This window comes from Eptesicus fuscus, chromosome 2, assembly GCF_027574615.1.
Source record: "Eptesicus fuscus isolate TK198812 chromosome 2, DD_ASM_mEF_20220401, whole genome shotgun sequence".
NCBI classification, from domain to species: Eukaryota; Metazoa; Chordata; class Mammalia; order Chiroptera; family Vespertilionidae; genus Eptesicus; species Eptesicus fuscus.
The window spans coordinates 46646471-46664015 of NC_072474.1; the positions used below are offsets into that span (position 1 = coordinate 46646471).

At 38.5% G+C, this 17545-nt stretch overlaps 1 protein-coding gene across 1 annotated transcript in view; it reads left to right on the plus strand.

Annotated features, from left to right (window-relative positions):
* LOC103299803 (sodium/hydrogen exchanger 9B1) overlaps positions 1-17545 on the plus strand; it is an 88132-nt gene that overhangs the window by 6517 nt on the left and 64070 nt on the right. Inside the window, 1 exon segment of the mRNA XM_054721826.1 lies at positions 3248-3383. Coding sequence (XP_054577801.1) covers positions 3248-3383 — 136 coding nt within the window.

Consider the following 17545-nt stretch of genomic DNA (forward strand, 5'->3'; position numbering starts at 1 on the left):
CATTCGGGTGTCATAATGCCGGGGTTCTTTTCCCAGCCTTACAAAGGTTTCAGCATTCTGGAGAAAGGGGCTGCGCGTAGATGATTAAAGAGTCCGGAGACAAAAGATAATTTTGAAAGGCATTGGGGGTCAGAGGAGCTTCAGCTAAAGGGAGCTAAAAGACTCACCTAAGGACCCCGTGGTATTTATTAAACACAACTTGTCCTAAGGCAAGGTGGAAATATACACTTCAAAGGGTAAGGTTTCAAAGGATTTACAGAATCATTGTCAGTTTGGGGAAAAGCTTACAGCTGTTCAGGTGTTTGGCCAACAGGAGGCAAATAAAATGCCCTGAGGAGAAACAAAGATGGCGGCATAGGTAAACAACTATACTGCTGTCTCACACATCAAGTTCAAAACTGCAACTGGAAGACAGAGCGGACATCGTCCAGAACCACTGGAAAGCTGGCTGAGTGGAAATTCTACAACTAGAAGGCAAGATAAAAGAACACTGAGATCCAGAGGAGCTGTGGAGGACAGGTGGGTAGACCCGCACACGCAGCAAGGGCGGGCAGCTGAATACACAGCTGGCTTACTCGCGGCGCGCAGAGAGGGAGGGCAGCAAGCGCGCAGCTAGCTTTCTCATTCGGGAGGAAAACAAAACCTCCCGACTGCACTGAAATCCAGTTATGGGTGAGACTTTGAATACCCAGACTCATTTGGGAAGAAACTGGACTGTCTGGCAGCGGGCGAAACTCAGGGCAGCCTTCTCTCAGAGGTGCGTGCAGCCATTGCCAAGGGACACTGAGGCACGGGCCTCGTAGAGCAAGGCTGACGGGAAACCAAGGCTGTCTGCTCAGCCCTGAGACTCCGCCCCATCCAAGCTGAGCACAGAAGCTCTCCCAGTAGAGACACAGCTGATCCTCACAGCCAGTTGGCCTGGAGGTCAACTCCCCCCAGTGATACTAACAACAATCTAGGCTTAACTACAACAAGACTGCACACACAGCCCACAAAGGGGCACACCAAGAGTGTCCACCTCAGGTAACTGGGGAGGCTGAGCCACTGGGCCCTACTAGGAAACCTAGCACACAAAGCCACTCCATCAACTTGGGGAAGCAGCCAAAATGCGGAGACAAAGAGGCAGGCCACAAATGAAGGAAATGGAGGAAAGTAAATGACTGGATATTGAGTTCAAAGCCACGGTTGTAAGGTTTTTCAAGAATTTCCTAGAAAAGGCCAATAAATTTAACGAGACCTTCGAGGATATGAAAAAAGGATCAACTAGAAATTAAGCATACACTGACTGAAATAAAAAATATTATACAGAGACTTAAAAGCAGACTAGAGGATTGCAAGAACCAAGTCAAAGATTTGAAATACAAAGAAGCAAAAACACTAAACCAGAAAAGCAAAAAGAATCCAAAAAGTTGAAGATAGTGTAAGAAGCCTATGGGACAACTTCAAGCGTACCAACATCAGAATTATGGAGGAACCAGAAGAAGAGAGAGAGCAAGATACTGAAAATCTATTTGAAGCAATAGTGACTGAAAACTTCCCCACCTGGTGAAGGAAATAGACTTACAAGTTCAGAAACCCCAAGAGCACAGAACCCCAAACAAAAGGAATCCAAAGAGGACCACACCAAGACACATCATAATTAAAATACCAAGAGCAAAAGACAAAGAGAGAATATTAAAAGCAAGAGAAAAACAGTTACCTACAAGGGAGCACCCATACGATTGTCAGCTGATTTCTCAGCAGAAACTATGCAGGCCAGATGGGAATGGCAAGAAATATTCAAAATGATGAATAGCAGGAAACTACAACCAAGATTACCCAGCAAAGCTATCATTCAGAATTGAAGGTCAGGTAAAGAGCTTCACAGATAAGAAAAGGCTAAAGGAGTTCACCACCAAACCAGAATTATATGAAATTCTGAAAGGTATTCTTTAAGAAGAGGATGAAGAAGAAAAATATAAAGATAAAAATTATGAACAACAAATACGTATCTATCAACAAGTGAATCTAAAAACCAAGGGAATAAAAAATCTGATGAACAGTATTAACTGGTGAATATAATAGAATCAGAGGCATAGAAAGGGAGTGGACTGACAATTCTTGGGGGGAAAGGGGAGTGGGGGGTGCGGGATGAGGACAGTGGGGGAGAGGTAAGGGCAGAGGGCGGGATAGGAACCTGGTGGAGGGGAGGTATGGGGGGATAAAAGAGAAACAATTGTAATAATCTGAACAATAAAGACTTATTAAATTTAAAAATATAAATAAATAAAATAAAATGCCCTGAGCTGTCTGGCAGCAGGCAATAATCCTATTCAGGTTTGGGGGAAGTGCCATTTAGCTGTTTCCAACTGGTAAACTACATATGTGGTTCACCCTTGTTGCCATTTAGCTGTTTCCAACTGGTAAACTACATATGTGGTTCACCCAAGTCCCATCAACCTTTTGATGGAACTCTTGTAATTATTACATGTTGGAATTGGTTTTCGGTGCGCATGCGCACACACACACTCACACACATACACACACACATCATGAGGACAGTAAGGCAAATTTGAAGATCTCTGTTCTAGGGTTAGCTTGACTCTTGTTTTTTTATTTTTTAAATTTTGTTTTTTACCTTGGGAAAAGCTTTTCAATATTCTCATGAATTGTTTTCTCCATAAATCAGCAGTTTCATAATTAGACTAACTACTATTAAAAGTCTAGAGGGTTGAGGTATACCCCTGAACTAACTGAATATGTTATCTATAAATAATAGTAGAAGCTTGAACCTTCACCTTTTGAAGGCTTCATCTGCTTTTTTTCTTTTTCTTTCAGTTATATAATTTTTCAAATGAAATAAATCCATGTTAAATTATATTTTACCTCATTTCCAATTTAGTTGTATTTTCATTCCACAAAAGTTTTGTTTGATAATCTTTGGGAGTTAGATTGAAGAGGGACACTTTTAATTACTCTATCCACACTATAGGCTCACTTATTCATATACATAAATCACAAATGAAAATGATGGCTTGAAGTCTATAAAAGGCTAAGTCAAGGTGCCCTGCAAAATAAAATGCACACCTATGACATCCCCATATGTCAATATTATATATTGATATAGAGCATGAATAGACTTTTGTGTGTGTAATTCTCCATGTTGAGAGTAATAATATGAGTTTAATTATGAGATTTGGTGGTTTTATACCTTCATAAATTTGTATGGAAAGTAAATTTTAAAAAATATTTCTTTGTTTTACTTCAGTTCCTCAAAGATGATAATACTGGAGAAGATAAAGAAATTAAGGAAATCGTCTTCTCAGAAAAAGAGGAAACAAAACCACAGGTGGCAGAAAGTGTTTGTCCTCCACAAGGAAGATTGAATAACTATATTACAAATGGTATGTAAAATAAGGAATGTAAATGGAGAGAAAATAAGAAATGTGTTTGATAAATAGTATTAAACCACAAGCCTACAAAATCACTGTTTAATCTATGTACTCCCGGATCAGGTTATCAGCTTTATTACAGTCAATATATAAACAAAAAGAAAATTTTTCCTTGAATCTATAAAAAAAAATTGCTCAACAGATATATATTTTTATGTTTTTATAATTTTTAATGTTAAATTGTATAGATTAGAAATAGCATTAATTAAACATTTTTATTTAAAACCTACTTTTCACATTTATTTTTAAAAATATGTTGTTATTTTTTTTAAGGGAGAGGGATAGAGAGATAGAAACATAATGAGAGAAAAACATCAATCAGCTACCTCCTGCACTCCCCCAAATGAGGATTGAGCCCACAACCCAGGTATATGCCCTGAGTGGGAATCAAACCAGATCTCTTGGTTCATGGGTCAACACTCAACCACTGAGTCACACCAGCCAGGCCACATTTACTTTTAAGTTAGCTAAAATGAACATTATACTTCTGGCAATATTACAGTTCTTATTACATTAGGCTGCAATTTTTAAAACATCTGTTGCCTGTAAATAGTTACATAAAACTTGCTTTCACACTAACAGTTTAAAGTATCTCATTGTCACCAAATATGTGTGAGATTTTCTTGATTTTTTCCGAGATATTCCATATGATTAAACTTAAGAGATTTTGACCTCCAGAAATATAAAGCCTATAGAAAACAAAAATTATTTTAAAATACGAATATAAGCAATTGAAGTTTTAAACTTTTAATTTCTTATTTGATGCTTTGTATCTTTAAACTTTTAAAAGCAAATTTTATTGATTTTTCATTAATAAAAGTTGCTTTTTAATTAACATTAGTATTTTTAAGGTCCTGAATCTAAACTAAACCAGAATATCTGCCAGTGTAAGTGATTAGACTTCTTTGTAAATATAGTTTCTGCATTTAGGTCTTACCTGCAAGTTTCCATGACCCTATTTAGTGGGCAGTTTCTATAGAGCAGTTTTTAGGAATAGGGCCAGGGCCTATGGAAGAGAGAAAAATGTATTGGACACCAAAGGTTTTCCCTTGAGATTGAGGGCTGCAGTTCTCTCATGAAATAATTGAGAGTTTTATAACAATAGTATTGAAACTACAAACTTACTCCTATGTTGTCTTTGATTTTGAAATTTTAGAGAAATTTATAGGAAAATGTGCTTCCATATTTATATTTGAGAGGTTGTATATTCTTCTACTTCAATTTCTCTCTCCCTCTCTCCCATACACACACACACACACACACACACACACACACACACACTGCATTCACACTAAAGAAACCCTCAAAACAGCATGTACTCTGGATAATAGAAATAGAGCTGCAGTTTCTCTATAAATCATACTTAATTCACTAATCCCACAGTGTATATAAATCAATTTACATAAGAAATCTAAACTCTCAACCACATGCAAAAATCAATCTCATCACTTTTAATCACACTGTTTATATCCTATACTGGTACTGGGGAAGTGGCTTGCCTAATCCTAAAGAAATGGATATTCTACAGCAATAGGTTTAGGTTTTAGGCTTTAAGTCCTGTTTTAGTTTACTAAGTTCACTTATTTTTATGAAGCTGTTTTCCCTTTAAATAAATGAAAGTTTTATTATACATCCAACTATCAGTCTTAGGTTCAGACTTTCTGCATTAAAATCTTATAATCCTAACTAATAAAAGAGTAATATGCAAATTGACCCTAACTCTGCTACACCCACGAGCCATGCCCACCAGCCAATCAGAGTGAGTATGCAAATTAACCCAACTAAGATGGCTACAGCCTCAGAGAAAGTAGGAGGGAGGCTTGGGTTTCCAAGGCGATAGGAGAAGCCAAGCTTTCCCCTGCCCTGGCAGGCCTAAGCCTCCACTCAAGGCTACAAAGTTTCAATTATAGAAGGTAAACAAATCCAAACAGAAATGGCTGTTGGCCACAGAGCGAGCAGGAGGCTTGGCTCCGCTCCAGGATACAAAGTTTCAATTGTAGAAGGTAAATAAATTCCAGATACCAGGGCCTCCGCTTGGGTCTCCAGGGGGCGTGGCTGGCCTGCAAACCACCACAGGCCCCTTGCCCAGGCCGCCCCACACCCCAAAGGAACCCCCCACCCTGATCCGGGACACCCTTCAGGGCAAAACTGGCCCCCACCCATGCACCAGGCCTCTATCCTATCTAATAAAAGAGTAATATGCAGATTGACCATTACTCCAACACACAATATGGCTGCCCCCATGTGGTCAAAGATCCTGCCCCCATGTGGACACAAAATGGCCACCACAAGATGGCCAGCAGGGGAGGACAGTTGGGAGGCACCAGGCCTGCAAGGGAGGGCAGTTGAGAGGGACCAGGCCTGCAAGGGAGAGCAGTTGGAGGCAATCAAGCCTGCAGGGGAGGGCAGTTAGGGGTGACCAGGCCAGCAGAGGAGGGAAGTTGGGGGCAAACAGGCTGGCAGGGGAGCAGTTAGACATCAATAAGGCTGGCATGGGAGTGGTTAGGAGGTGATCAGGCTGGCAGGCAGGCGAGCAATTGGGAGCCAGCAGTCCTGGATTGGAGAGGGTGCAGGCTGGGCTGAGGGACACACACACCCCCATGCACGAATTTCGTGCACCGGGCCTCTAGTCAGTTTTATGAAGGAAGAAGTCTTGGAAGTTTAGAGCTCAAAAGTAATATCTCAGATCCTTCCAGATTGTGGTCCAGCTTCATCACTCCATCCAAACAACAAATAAAATGCTGAAAAAACTGTAAATTGACAACCTTTAGTTTCATCAAAGAAGTGAGGTAACAGGGCAAATTACTGCCCCTGTAACCAAATAGAGGAAGGTAGATACAGAGAATCATAACAGAGGAGACACCTCTGTGGGAACCAGTACCAGAGCAGGAAAACCAAAATTATAATGGAAAATTGGCTGTAGGCTCAGTGTGAACAAGTCTAAGAGTTAAAAACTCCAGAGGGAATCTAGTCATGGTGTGAGAAGACACACTTCTGTCCAGGAGCCATCTGGCAAGGGGAGGGGACAAAGTAACTACAATGAAATACACCAAAGCATTCTATTCTTCACAAGACCTGTCCTCAATAGAAAGTATTTTATCAGCCCCTAACCCAGTGATGACGAACCTATGACACGCGTGTCAGCACTGACACTCGTAGCCATTTCTGATGACACGCGGCCGCTGAGGAGGCCGCATGCCAAGGATGAAACATTTGCTGCTCCTGAAGATGAAACATTTGCGAAATAATGTTTTTTCCTCAAAGTGACACACTACCCGAGTTATGCTCAGTTTTTTGGTGAAGTTTGACACACCAAGCTCAAAAGATTGCCCATCACTGCCCTAACCTATGGGAGTTTTATCAGAGCTCACCCTATCTGGGAGAAGAGAAATACCCAACTCCCATCCCCTCTTGCCATCCTGTATAATCTATGAGGATAAAAAAGACCTGAGAGGCACTAGTGAAGTTCACAGTCCAAGGGCACAGGCTCACTAAAACACTGAGACCTAATCCTAGGGCCACAGCACTCTTCCTCTCCCACCACACTTTACCACCATATACCAAAGGTCCTTGTACCCAGGACATCATGTTAACCTTTAAAAAAAATACATACAATATATTAAAGGGAAAAGAACAACTTTAAAGAGACCCAGACACAGACATGGCAGGGATATTGGAATTATCAGACCATGAATTCAAAACAACTATGACTAACATACTAAGGGTTCCAATGGTAATGTAGACAACGTGTAAAAATAGATTAGTAATGTAAGCAGAGAGATGGAAATTCTAATAAAGACTCAAAAAATGCTAGAAATTAAAAGCACTGAACAAATGAAAAATGCATTTGATGGCTTCATTAGTAGAGTGTACACAGCTGAGGAAAGAATCTCTAAACTTGGGGATATATTAATAAAAACTTACAAAACTGCGAGGCTAAGAGGAAAAAGAAATAGACTATCCAAGAACTGTGGGACAATTACAAAACGTATAACATACTTGTAATGGGAATACACGAAGGAGAAGAAAGACAAAAAGTAACAGAGGATATTTGCAGGAATAATTTTCTCCAAATTAATGTCAGATCACAGATCCAGGAAGCTCAGAAAACATGAATCAGGGTAAATGACAAAAATTGACATCTAGGAATATTATATTTAACCTGTAGAAAATCAAAGATAAAATATAAATCTTGAAAGAAGTCAGAAGAAAAAAACACTTTACCTATAAAGAAGAAATGATAAGAATCATATCTGACTTATCCTTAGAAATCAGTCAAGCAAAAAGAGTGGACTGAAATATTAAAGTGTTAGGACAATAAAACCACACCAAGCATAGAATTCTGTATCCTATGAAATTATCTTTCAAAAGTGAAAGAGAGCCCAAGCTGGTTTGGCTCAGTGGATAGAGTTTTGGCCTGCAGACTGAAAGTTCCCAGGTTCGATTCTGGTCAAGGGCATATGCCAGGGTTGTGGGCTTGATCCCCAGTATGGGGCATGCAGGAGGCAGCTGATCAATGATTCTCTCTCATCATTGATATTTCTATCTCCCTCTCCCTTCCTCTCTGAAATCAATAAAAATATTTTTTTTAAAAAGTGAAAGAGAAATGACAACTTTCTCAGACCAACAAAAATTGAATTTATTGCCTTGTAAAAATACTAAAAGACGTTCTTTAGAAAGAAGAAAATGATATTGATTGGTCAGAAACTCAGATCTACATAAGATGGAAGATCATGCCCTAGCTGGATTGGCTCAGTGGATAGAGTGTCGGCCTGTGGACTGAAGAGTCCCAGGTTCTATTCTGGCTAAGGGCACATGCTTGGGTTGTGGGCTCGATCCCCAATAGGGGGCATGCAGGAAGCAGCCGATCAGTGATTCCTTATCATCCTTGATGTTTCTCTCTCTCTCCCTCTCCCTTCCTATCTGAAATCAATAAAAATGTTTTTTTTTAAAAAAGGAAGATCATCAGAGAATGAATAAATGAAGATTGAAAAATAGTTTTATTTTTTATATTGTTAAATGATCAGATAGCAGTTTGTTCCAAATAATAGCAAAATATATTCACTGATTATAGCTCATGCATAAGTGAAATGAATAATAGCAATGACACAACAAACAGAAAGAAATACCCCGGGGAGTCCTTGGGGACTGCCCTGAGGGCTCATTTGGTCTGGGAAACTAATTCAGAAACACCGCCACCTAAAGGCAGTGTCAGAAATAGATGCTTGTGTAAATATAACTGAAAGTAGGCAGACAAACAAAACATGCAGAGTGGTCCTGCCTGGCTGACATCAAGGCTGTGGCATCTGACACAGAGGAGTGGTGGATCGCTGGGAACTTCAACATGGTTCTGACTATCTAGAAGGAAGCTGAGACATGGCAGACAAAACAGTAGAGAGGGGTCTTAGACCAGCCCTCATGGGACATTAAATCACCGGAAAAGGAAGTAAATTAAATGGAGGCAAGTAAATGAAATGGAGGCATTCTCAACAATTTGTCAGAGAAAGAATTCAAAGCCATGGTCATTAGGATGCTGAAAAGGATGGAGGACAAATTGAACAACGTGTAAGAATGAAGAAGAAATGAAGAACTAAGAAGAAATGAAAAATGAAGAACACAATAAAAGCATCAACAGTAGACTAGAAGAAGCTGAGGACTGCATCACCGAGCTAGAAGACAAGGTAGAAAAAATACCCAAGCAGAGCAGCAACTGGAAAAAACACTTAAAAAACAGGAGGAGAGCCTAAGGGAGCTCTAGGACAACACACAAAACGAAACAACATCCACATAATAGGGGTGCAAGAAAGAGAGGAAACAGAGCAAGGAATAGAAAACCTGTTTGAAGAAATAATTACAGAAAACTTCCCTAATATTGGGAAGAAAAAAAGTCACACAAGTCCAAGAAGCTCACAGAGTCCCATACAAAATGAACCCAAAAAGACCAACACCAAGAAACATCATAATTTAATTGGCAAACATCAACAACAAAGTAAGAATCTTAAAGGCTACCAGGGAGAGACAGAAAGTTACCTACAAGGGATCTCCCATTAGACTATCAACTGATTTCTCAACGGAAACACATCAGGCCAGAAGGGAATGGAATGAAATATACAAAGTGATACCAAGCAAGGCCTGAATCCAAGAATACTATACCCAGCAAGCCTATCATTTAAAATTGAAGGTGTAATCAGGAACTATGCAGGCAAAAAAAAGGGGGCTAAGGGAGTTTATTACAACCAAACCAGCAATACAAGAAATGCTAAAGGGTCTGCTGTATAAAGAAGAAAAAGGAAGGGAAGAAGGAACACAGGCACAAAGAATAAAAATGGCAACAAACAAGTACCTATCCTATGTAATAAAACCCTAAAATGCAAATCGACCAAATGGCCGAACAACCGGTGGAACAACCAGTCAAATGACCGGTCACTATGATGCACACTGACCACCAGGGGGCAGACACTCAACACAGGAGCTTCCCCCAGCCAGCAGGCCCCAGGTCAGCCAAGGTAGGTGCCAGCAGAGTCCCCCAATCACCCCACCAATCGCCCCACAGTGCGAGGCAACCGGCGGCGGCAGTGGGAGGTGGGGCTGGCGAGCAGGCAGTGCCTGACTGGCCAAGGCGGGTACCAGGGAGTGCCCTTCTATTGCCCCACCAGTCACCCCACAGATTGGCGCTGATCACTGGCCAGGGCTAGGGACCCTACCTGTGCATTAATTTTGTGCACCAGGCCTCTAGTCAATAATGACCTTAAATGTAAACATGCTCCAATCAAAAGACATAGGGTAGCTGAATGGATAAGAAAACATGACCCCAAACATCTGCTGTCTACAAGAGACCCACCTCAGAACAACAGACTCACACAGACTGATAGTGAAAGGATGGAAAACAATTTTTTAAGGTGAATGAAAATGAAAAAAAAGCTGGGGTAGCAATACTTATATCTGATAAATTAGACCTCAAAGTGAAGGCCATCAGAAGAGATAAGGAAGGCCACTTCATAATACTAAAGGGAGCAATTCAGCAAGAGAATATAACTCTGGTAAACATATGTGCACCCAATGCAGGAGCACTCAAATACATTAGAAAAACTTCTGGAAGATATCAAGGGAGAGATCAACAGCAATTCAGTCATATTAGGGGACTTTAATACCCCACTGACACCACTGTATAAATCATCTAAACAAAAAACCAGCAAAGAAATATCAATCCTAAATGATTCACTAGATCACATCTTCAGAACATTTCACCCCAAAGCTGCAGAATATACATTCTTCTCAAGTGCACACAGGGCATTTTCAAAGATAGACCACGTATTGGGATACAGACAAAGTCTCTTCAAATTCAAGAAGATAAAAATCATATTAAGCATCTTCTCAGACCACAATGGCATAAGATTAGAAATCAATTACAATAAAAAACATTGAAAAAAAATCAAACACTTAGAGGCTCAATAGTATGCTATTAAATAATGACTGGGTTACCAAAGAGATCAAAGTAGAAATAAAAAGCATCCTGGTAACAAACGACAATGAAAACACAATAATCCAAAGTCTGTGGGACACAATGAAAGCAATCTTGAGAGGAAGTTCATAGCTCTACAGTTCTACCTCAAAAAAGAAGAAAAAATAATAATAAATTACCTAACCCAACAATTCTAAGAATTAGTAAGAGAGCAGCAAGAAAAGCCCAGAGTAAGGAGAAGGAAGGAAATAATAAAGATCAGAGTGGAAATAAATGACATAGAGACCAAAAGACAATACAAAAGATCAATAAGACCAAGAGCTGGTCCTTTGAAAGGATAAACATGATTGATGAACCTCTAGCCAGGCTCACCAAGAAGCAAAGAGAGAGGACCCAAATAAAATAAGAAATGAAAGAAGTGAAGTAACAACCAACCCCACATAAATACAAGGATTATCAAAAAATACTATGAACAATTCTATTACAACAAACTGGACAACCTAGACGAAATGGACATATTCGTAGAAAATACAAGCTTCCAAAACTCAATCAGGAAAAATAAAAAATAAAATCTTAATAGGCTGATAACTACCGAAGAAATTGAAGCAGTAATCAAAAACCTTCCAATAAACAAAAGCCCGGGGCCAGATGGCTTCACAGGGGAGTTTTACAAAGCAAAGAAGAACTAAAGTTGGTTCTCCTCAGACTATTCCAAAAAATTCAAGAGGAAGGCACATTTCCAAGCTCTTTCTATGAAGCCAGCATTACCCTAATTACAAAACCAGATAAAGACACCACAAAGAAAGAACTACAGGTCAATATCCTTGATGAATATAGATGCTGAAATTCTCAACAAAATTCTAGCAAATAGGATCCAGCAGTATATTAGAAAGATCATACACCATGACCAAGTGTGATTTATTCTAGGGATGCAAGGATGGTACAACATCCGCCAATCAATAAATGTTATACATCACATAAACAAATAGAGAAATCAAAATCACATAATCATATCAGTCGATGCAGAAAAAGCATTTGACAAAATCCAACACCATTTCTTGATAAAAAACTCTCAGCAAAGTGGGAGTAGAGGGATCATATCTCAACATAATAAAAGTCTTATATGTCAAACCTACAGCCAACATCATACTCAATGGGTAAAAACTAAATTCATTTCCCCTAAGAACAGGAACAAAACAAGGATGTCCACTTTTACCACTCCTGTTCAATATAGTACTGGAAGTGTTAGCCATAGTGATCAGACAAGAAGAAGAAATAAAAGGCATCCAAATTGGAAAAAGGAAAAAAGAAGTAAAACTGTCCTTATTCGCAGATGACATGATATTGTACATAGAAAACCCCAAAGACTCCATCAAAAAACTACTAGACTTAATAAATGAATTCAATGTAGCAGGATACAAAATTAGGACCCAGAAATCTATGGCTTTTTTATACACCAACAATGAACTCACAGAAAGAACAATTAAGAAAATAATCCTGTTTGCCTTTGAAACAAAAAATTAAGATATCTAGGAATAAACTTAACTAAGGAGGTAAAAGACCTATACTTGGAAAACTAATGAACATTGAAAAAAGAGATAGAGGAAGACATAAACAAATGGAAGAACATACCATGTTCATGGATTGGTAGAATCAACAACATTAAAATGTCCATACTACCCAAAGCAATTTATAGGTTTAATGCAATACCCATTAAAATACAAATACATACCTAGAACGAACGCTCCAAAAATTCATAGGGAATAAAAAAAAAAGACCACGAATAGCCACAGCAATCCTGAGAAGACCAAAATTGGAGGGATCACAATACTGTCAAACTATATTACAAAGTCACGGTTCTCAAAGCTTCCTGTTACTGGCACAAGAACAGACATATAGACCAATGGAACAAAACGGAGAACCCAGAAATAGACCCAAGCCTTTATGCTCAATATTTGACAAAGGAGGCAAGAACATACAATGGAGTCAAGACAGCCTCTTCAATAAATGGTGCTGGGAATTTGGTCAGATTACATGTAAAAAAATGAAACAAGATCACCAACTTATACCATACACAAAAACAAACTCAAAATGATTAAAGAACTTAAATGTAAGATGGGAAACCATAATAATCTTAGAAGACTCCATAGGCAGCAAAATATCAGACATATGTCATAACAATATCTTTACCGATACAGCTCCTAGCTCAATGGAAACTAAGGAGAAAACAAACAAATGTGGCTACATCAAAATAAAAGAAATCATCAACAAAACAATAAGAAAGCCCACTGCATGGGAGAACATACTTGCCAATGCAATTTCAGATAAGGGTTTAATTTCCAAAATTTACAGGAACTCATGCAACTTAACAAAAGGAAAATAAACAACCCAATCAAAAAATGGGGAAAGGATCTAAGTAGACACTTTTTGAAAGATGATATACAGAAGACCGACAGACATATTAAAACATGCTCAAAGTCACTAATCATCCGAGAGATGCAAATCAAAATGACAATGAGGTCACATCTCACACCAGTCAGAATGGCTGTCATCAACAAATCAACAAATGATAGGTGCTGGTGAGGATGTGAAGAAAAAGGAACCCTCGTGCACTGCTGGTGGGAATGCAGACTGGTGTAGCCACTGTGGAAGACAGTATGGAGTTTCCTCAGAAAGTTAAAAATGGAAGTCCCATTTGACCCTGTAATCCCACTTCTAGAACTATATACCAAGAAACCAGAAACACCAATAAGGAAGGATATATGCACCCCTGTGTTCATAGAAGCACAATTTAAATTAGCTATGATTTGGAAACAGCCTAAGTGCCCATCAGCAGATGAGTGGATTAAAAAAAGGTAGTACATCTACACAATGGAATACTACACTGCTATAAAAAAGAAGGAACTTTTACCATTTGCAACAGAATGAGTGGAACTGGAGAGCATTATGCTAAGCAAAATAAGCCAGTCGGAGGAAGATAAATATTACATGATCTCACTTATATGTGGATATAATGATCAACATAAACTGATGAAAAAAAAATGGATCCAGAGACAAGGTGGCACTGAGCAGACTGTCCAACCTCAGGGAACAGGCAGGGGCGGGGGGTGGTTTTAGATCAACCAAAGGACTCATATGCATGCATATTAAGACGAATGGACACAGACACTGGGTTGGTGGGGGTTTGCCCTCAGGGGTGGAAGTGGCTGGGAGGGGAGTTAATTGGGAAAAAAAAGGAGACATGTAATACTTTAAACAATTAAAGTTGTTGGATTTCATTTTTTTAAAAAAGAATACCATTTAAAAGAATTACAACCATACAGTGTATACTCTCAGACCACAATAGATTTTAACTAGAATTCAGCCCTGGCTGACATTGCTCAGTGGTTACAGTATCTTTCTGTGCACTGAGGGGTCACGGGTTTGATTCCAGGCCAAGAGTACATACATGTGTTGCAGGTTCGATCTCTGGCCCCACTCAGGGTAAATACAAGAGGCAGCCAATCAGTGTGTCTCTCTCATATTGATGTTGCTCTCCCCACTCCACTCAATCTAAAAAGAAATGGAAAAAATATCCTGGGGTGACGATTAACAAAAAATAAATAAAATGAAGGGAATGCAGTGGTATTTTTAAGTTTGAGAAAAAAAATCAATTTTTATTATATTTTTATGCTACTAAACTGCAATTTTTGAAATGAAATGAAAACTTTTTAAGTATTAAAATCACTGAAATATGGGTATTATGAAAAATAAACTAGAATTCAATAGGCAGCTGGAAAATCTCAAAATACTTATAGATTAAACAATACACTTTTATGCTGAAAAGCAAGGACCTACAAAGAAGACTACTCTATTCAGCAAGTGTATCCTTTAAAAATTGAAGCTGAAATAAACAGCTTCCGAAACCCACTCTTCCCCCCCCCCCGCAAAAAAAAACACCAAACAAACAAACAAAAAAACACAAAGTCACAAAGGAGTTTATACTATCAAACCAGTATTGCAAGAAATATCAGAACTATCCTAATTCTCTAATTTGAACACCAGATAAAAACACCACAAAGAAAGAAAGAAAGTTATAGGCCAATATCCCTAATGAACATAAATGCTGAAATCCTCAGCAAAATATTAGCAAATGAGATCCAGCAACAATTAAAAAGATAATACACTATGATCAAGTAGGATTGTTATTGGGATGCTAGGTTAGTACAATATCCACAAATCCTAAACTTGTGTGACTGTTTCCTTCACCAGATTAGGGAAGTTTTCTGTCATTATTTCTTCAAACAGGTTCTCTATCCCTTGCTGACTTCCTACACATCCTGGAACTCCTTTGATGTGAATATTGTTATATTTCATGTTGTTCCACAGCTCACTAAAGCTGTCCTCCTGTTTTTTAATTGTTTTTTTCTTTTGAGTTCTCTGATTGAGTGATTATTTTTCTATGCTGTCTCCTCATTCACTGATCCGATCCTCGGCCTCCTATAATCTGCTCTTTATTCCTTCTAATGTGTTCTTTATTACTGCTATGTCATTCTTCATTTCTAACTTGTAATTTTTCATAGTTCTTACAACTTTTCTCATACTGTTGAGCATCCTTGTAATCATTATCCTGAACTCTATATTTGATAAATTTTTTTTCAGTCTTTAATTTATTAAGGTATTACATATGTGTCCAAATTCCCCATTAACCCCACACACACACACACTCATGCCCTCACCCCCCCTGTTGTCTGTGTCCATTGGTTAGGCTTATATGCATGCATACAAATCCTTTGGTTGATCTCTCCCGCTTACCCCCACCCTCCCCTACCTTCCCTCTGAGGTTTGATAGTCTAATCGCTGCTTCTCTGTCTCTGGATCTGTCCCTGTTCATCAGTTTATGTTGTTCATTATATTCCATAAATAAGTGAGATCATATGGTATTTATCTTTCTCTGCCTGGCTTATTTCACTTAGCATAATGCTCTCCAGTTCCATCCATGCTGTTGCAAATGGTAAGAATTCCTTCTTTTTTTACCGCAGCATAGTATTCCATTGTATAGGTGTACCACAGTTTTTTAATCCACTCATCTGCTGATGGGCACTTAGGCTGTTTCCAAATCTTAGCTATGGTGAATTGTGCTGCTATGAACATATGGGTGTATATATCCTTTCTGATTGGTGTTTCTAGTTCTTGGGATATATTCCTAGAAGTGGGATCACAGGGTCAAATGGGAGTTCCATTTTTAGTTTTTTGAGGAAACTCCATACTGTTCTGCACAGTGGCTGCACCAGGAGTGAAGGAGGGTTCCTTTTTCTCCGAATTCTCCCCAGCACTTGTCATTTGTTGATTTGTTGATGATAGCCATTCTAACAGGTGTGAGATAGTACCTCATTGACGTTTTGATTTGCATCTTTAGGATGATTAGTGACTTTGAGCAACTTTTCATATGCCTCTTGTCCTTCTTCTGTCTTCTTTCTAAAAGTATCTGTTTAGGTCCGTTGCCCATTTCTTTATTGGATTGCTTATCTTCCTTTTGTTAAGTTGTATGAGTTCCCTGTAAATGTTGGAGATTAAGCTCTTATCAGTGATAACATTGGCAAATATTTCTCCCATGCAGTGGGCTTTCTTGTTTTGTTGATAGTTTCTTTTGCTGTGCAGAAGCTTTTTATTTTGATGGAGTACCATTTGTTTATTTTCTCTTTAGTTTCCATTGCCCTGGGAGCAGTATCAGTGAAGAAATCACTTCGGTATATGTCTGAGATTTCTCTGCCTGTGGATTCCTCTAGTATTTTTATGGTTTCCTGTCTTATGTTTAAGTACTTTATCCATTTTAAGTTTATTTTTGTGTATGGTATAAGTTGGTGGTCTAGTTTCATCTTTTTGCACATATCTGTCCAATTTTCCCAACACCATTTATTGAAGAAACTGTCTTGACTCCATTGTATGCTCTTGCCTCCTTTGTGGAATATTACTTAGGAATAGTGGTTTGAGTCGATTTCTGGGTTCTCTATTCTATTCCCTTGATCTATATGTCTATTCTTGTGCTAGTACCAGGCAGTTTTGAGAACAGTGGCTTTGTAATACAACTTGGTATCTGGTATTGAGATCCCACCTACTTTGTTCTTCTTTCTAAGGATTGCTGCAGCTATTCAGGGTCATTTTTTATTCCATATGAATTTTTGGAAAATTTGTTCTAGGTCTGTGAAATATGCTGTTGGTATTTTAATGGGGATTGTATTGAATCTATAGATTGCTTTGGGTAGTATGGACATTTTGATGATGTTGATTCTACCAATACAAGAACACATTATGTTCTTACATCTGTTTATGTTTTCCTCTATCTCTTTTTTCAGTGTCCTGTAGTTTTCTGTGTATAGGTCTTTTACCTCCTTAGTTAAGTTTATTCCTAGGTATCTTAATTTTTTTGGTGTGATGGTAAATAGTATTGCTTTTTTTTAGTCTCTCTTTCTGTAAGTTCACTGTTGTTGTAAAGAAATGCCATAGATTTCTTGGCATTAATTTTGTATCCTGCTACATTGCTGAATTCATTTATTAAGTCTAATAGTTTTTTGATGGAGTCCTTAGGGTTTTCTATGTACAGTATCATGTCATCTGCAAATAAGGATAGTTTTACTTCTTTTTTTTCCAATTTGGATGCCTTTTATTTCTT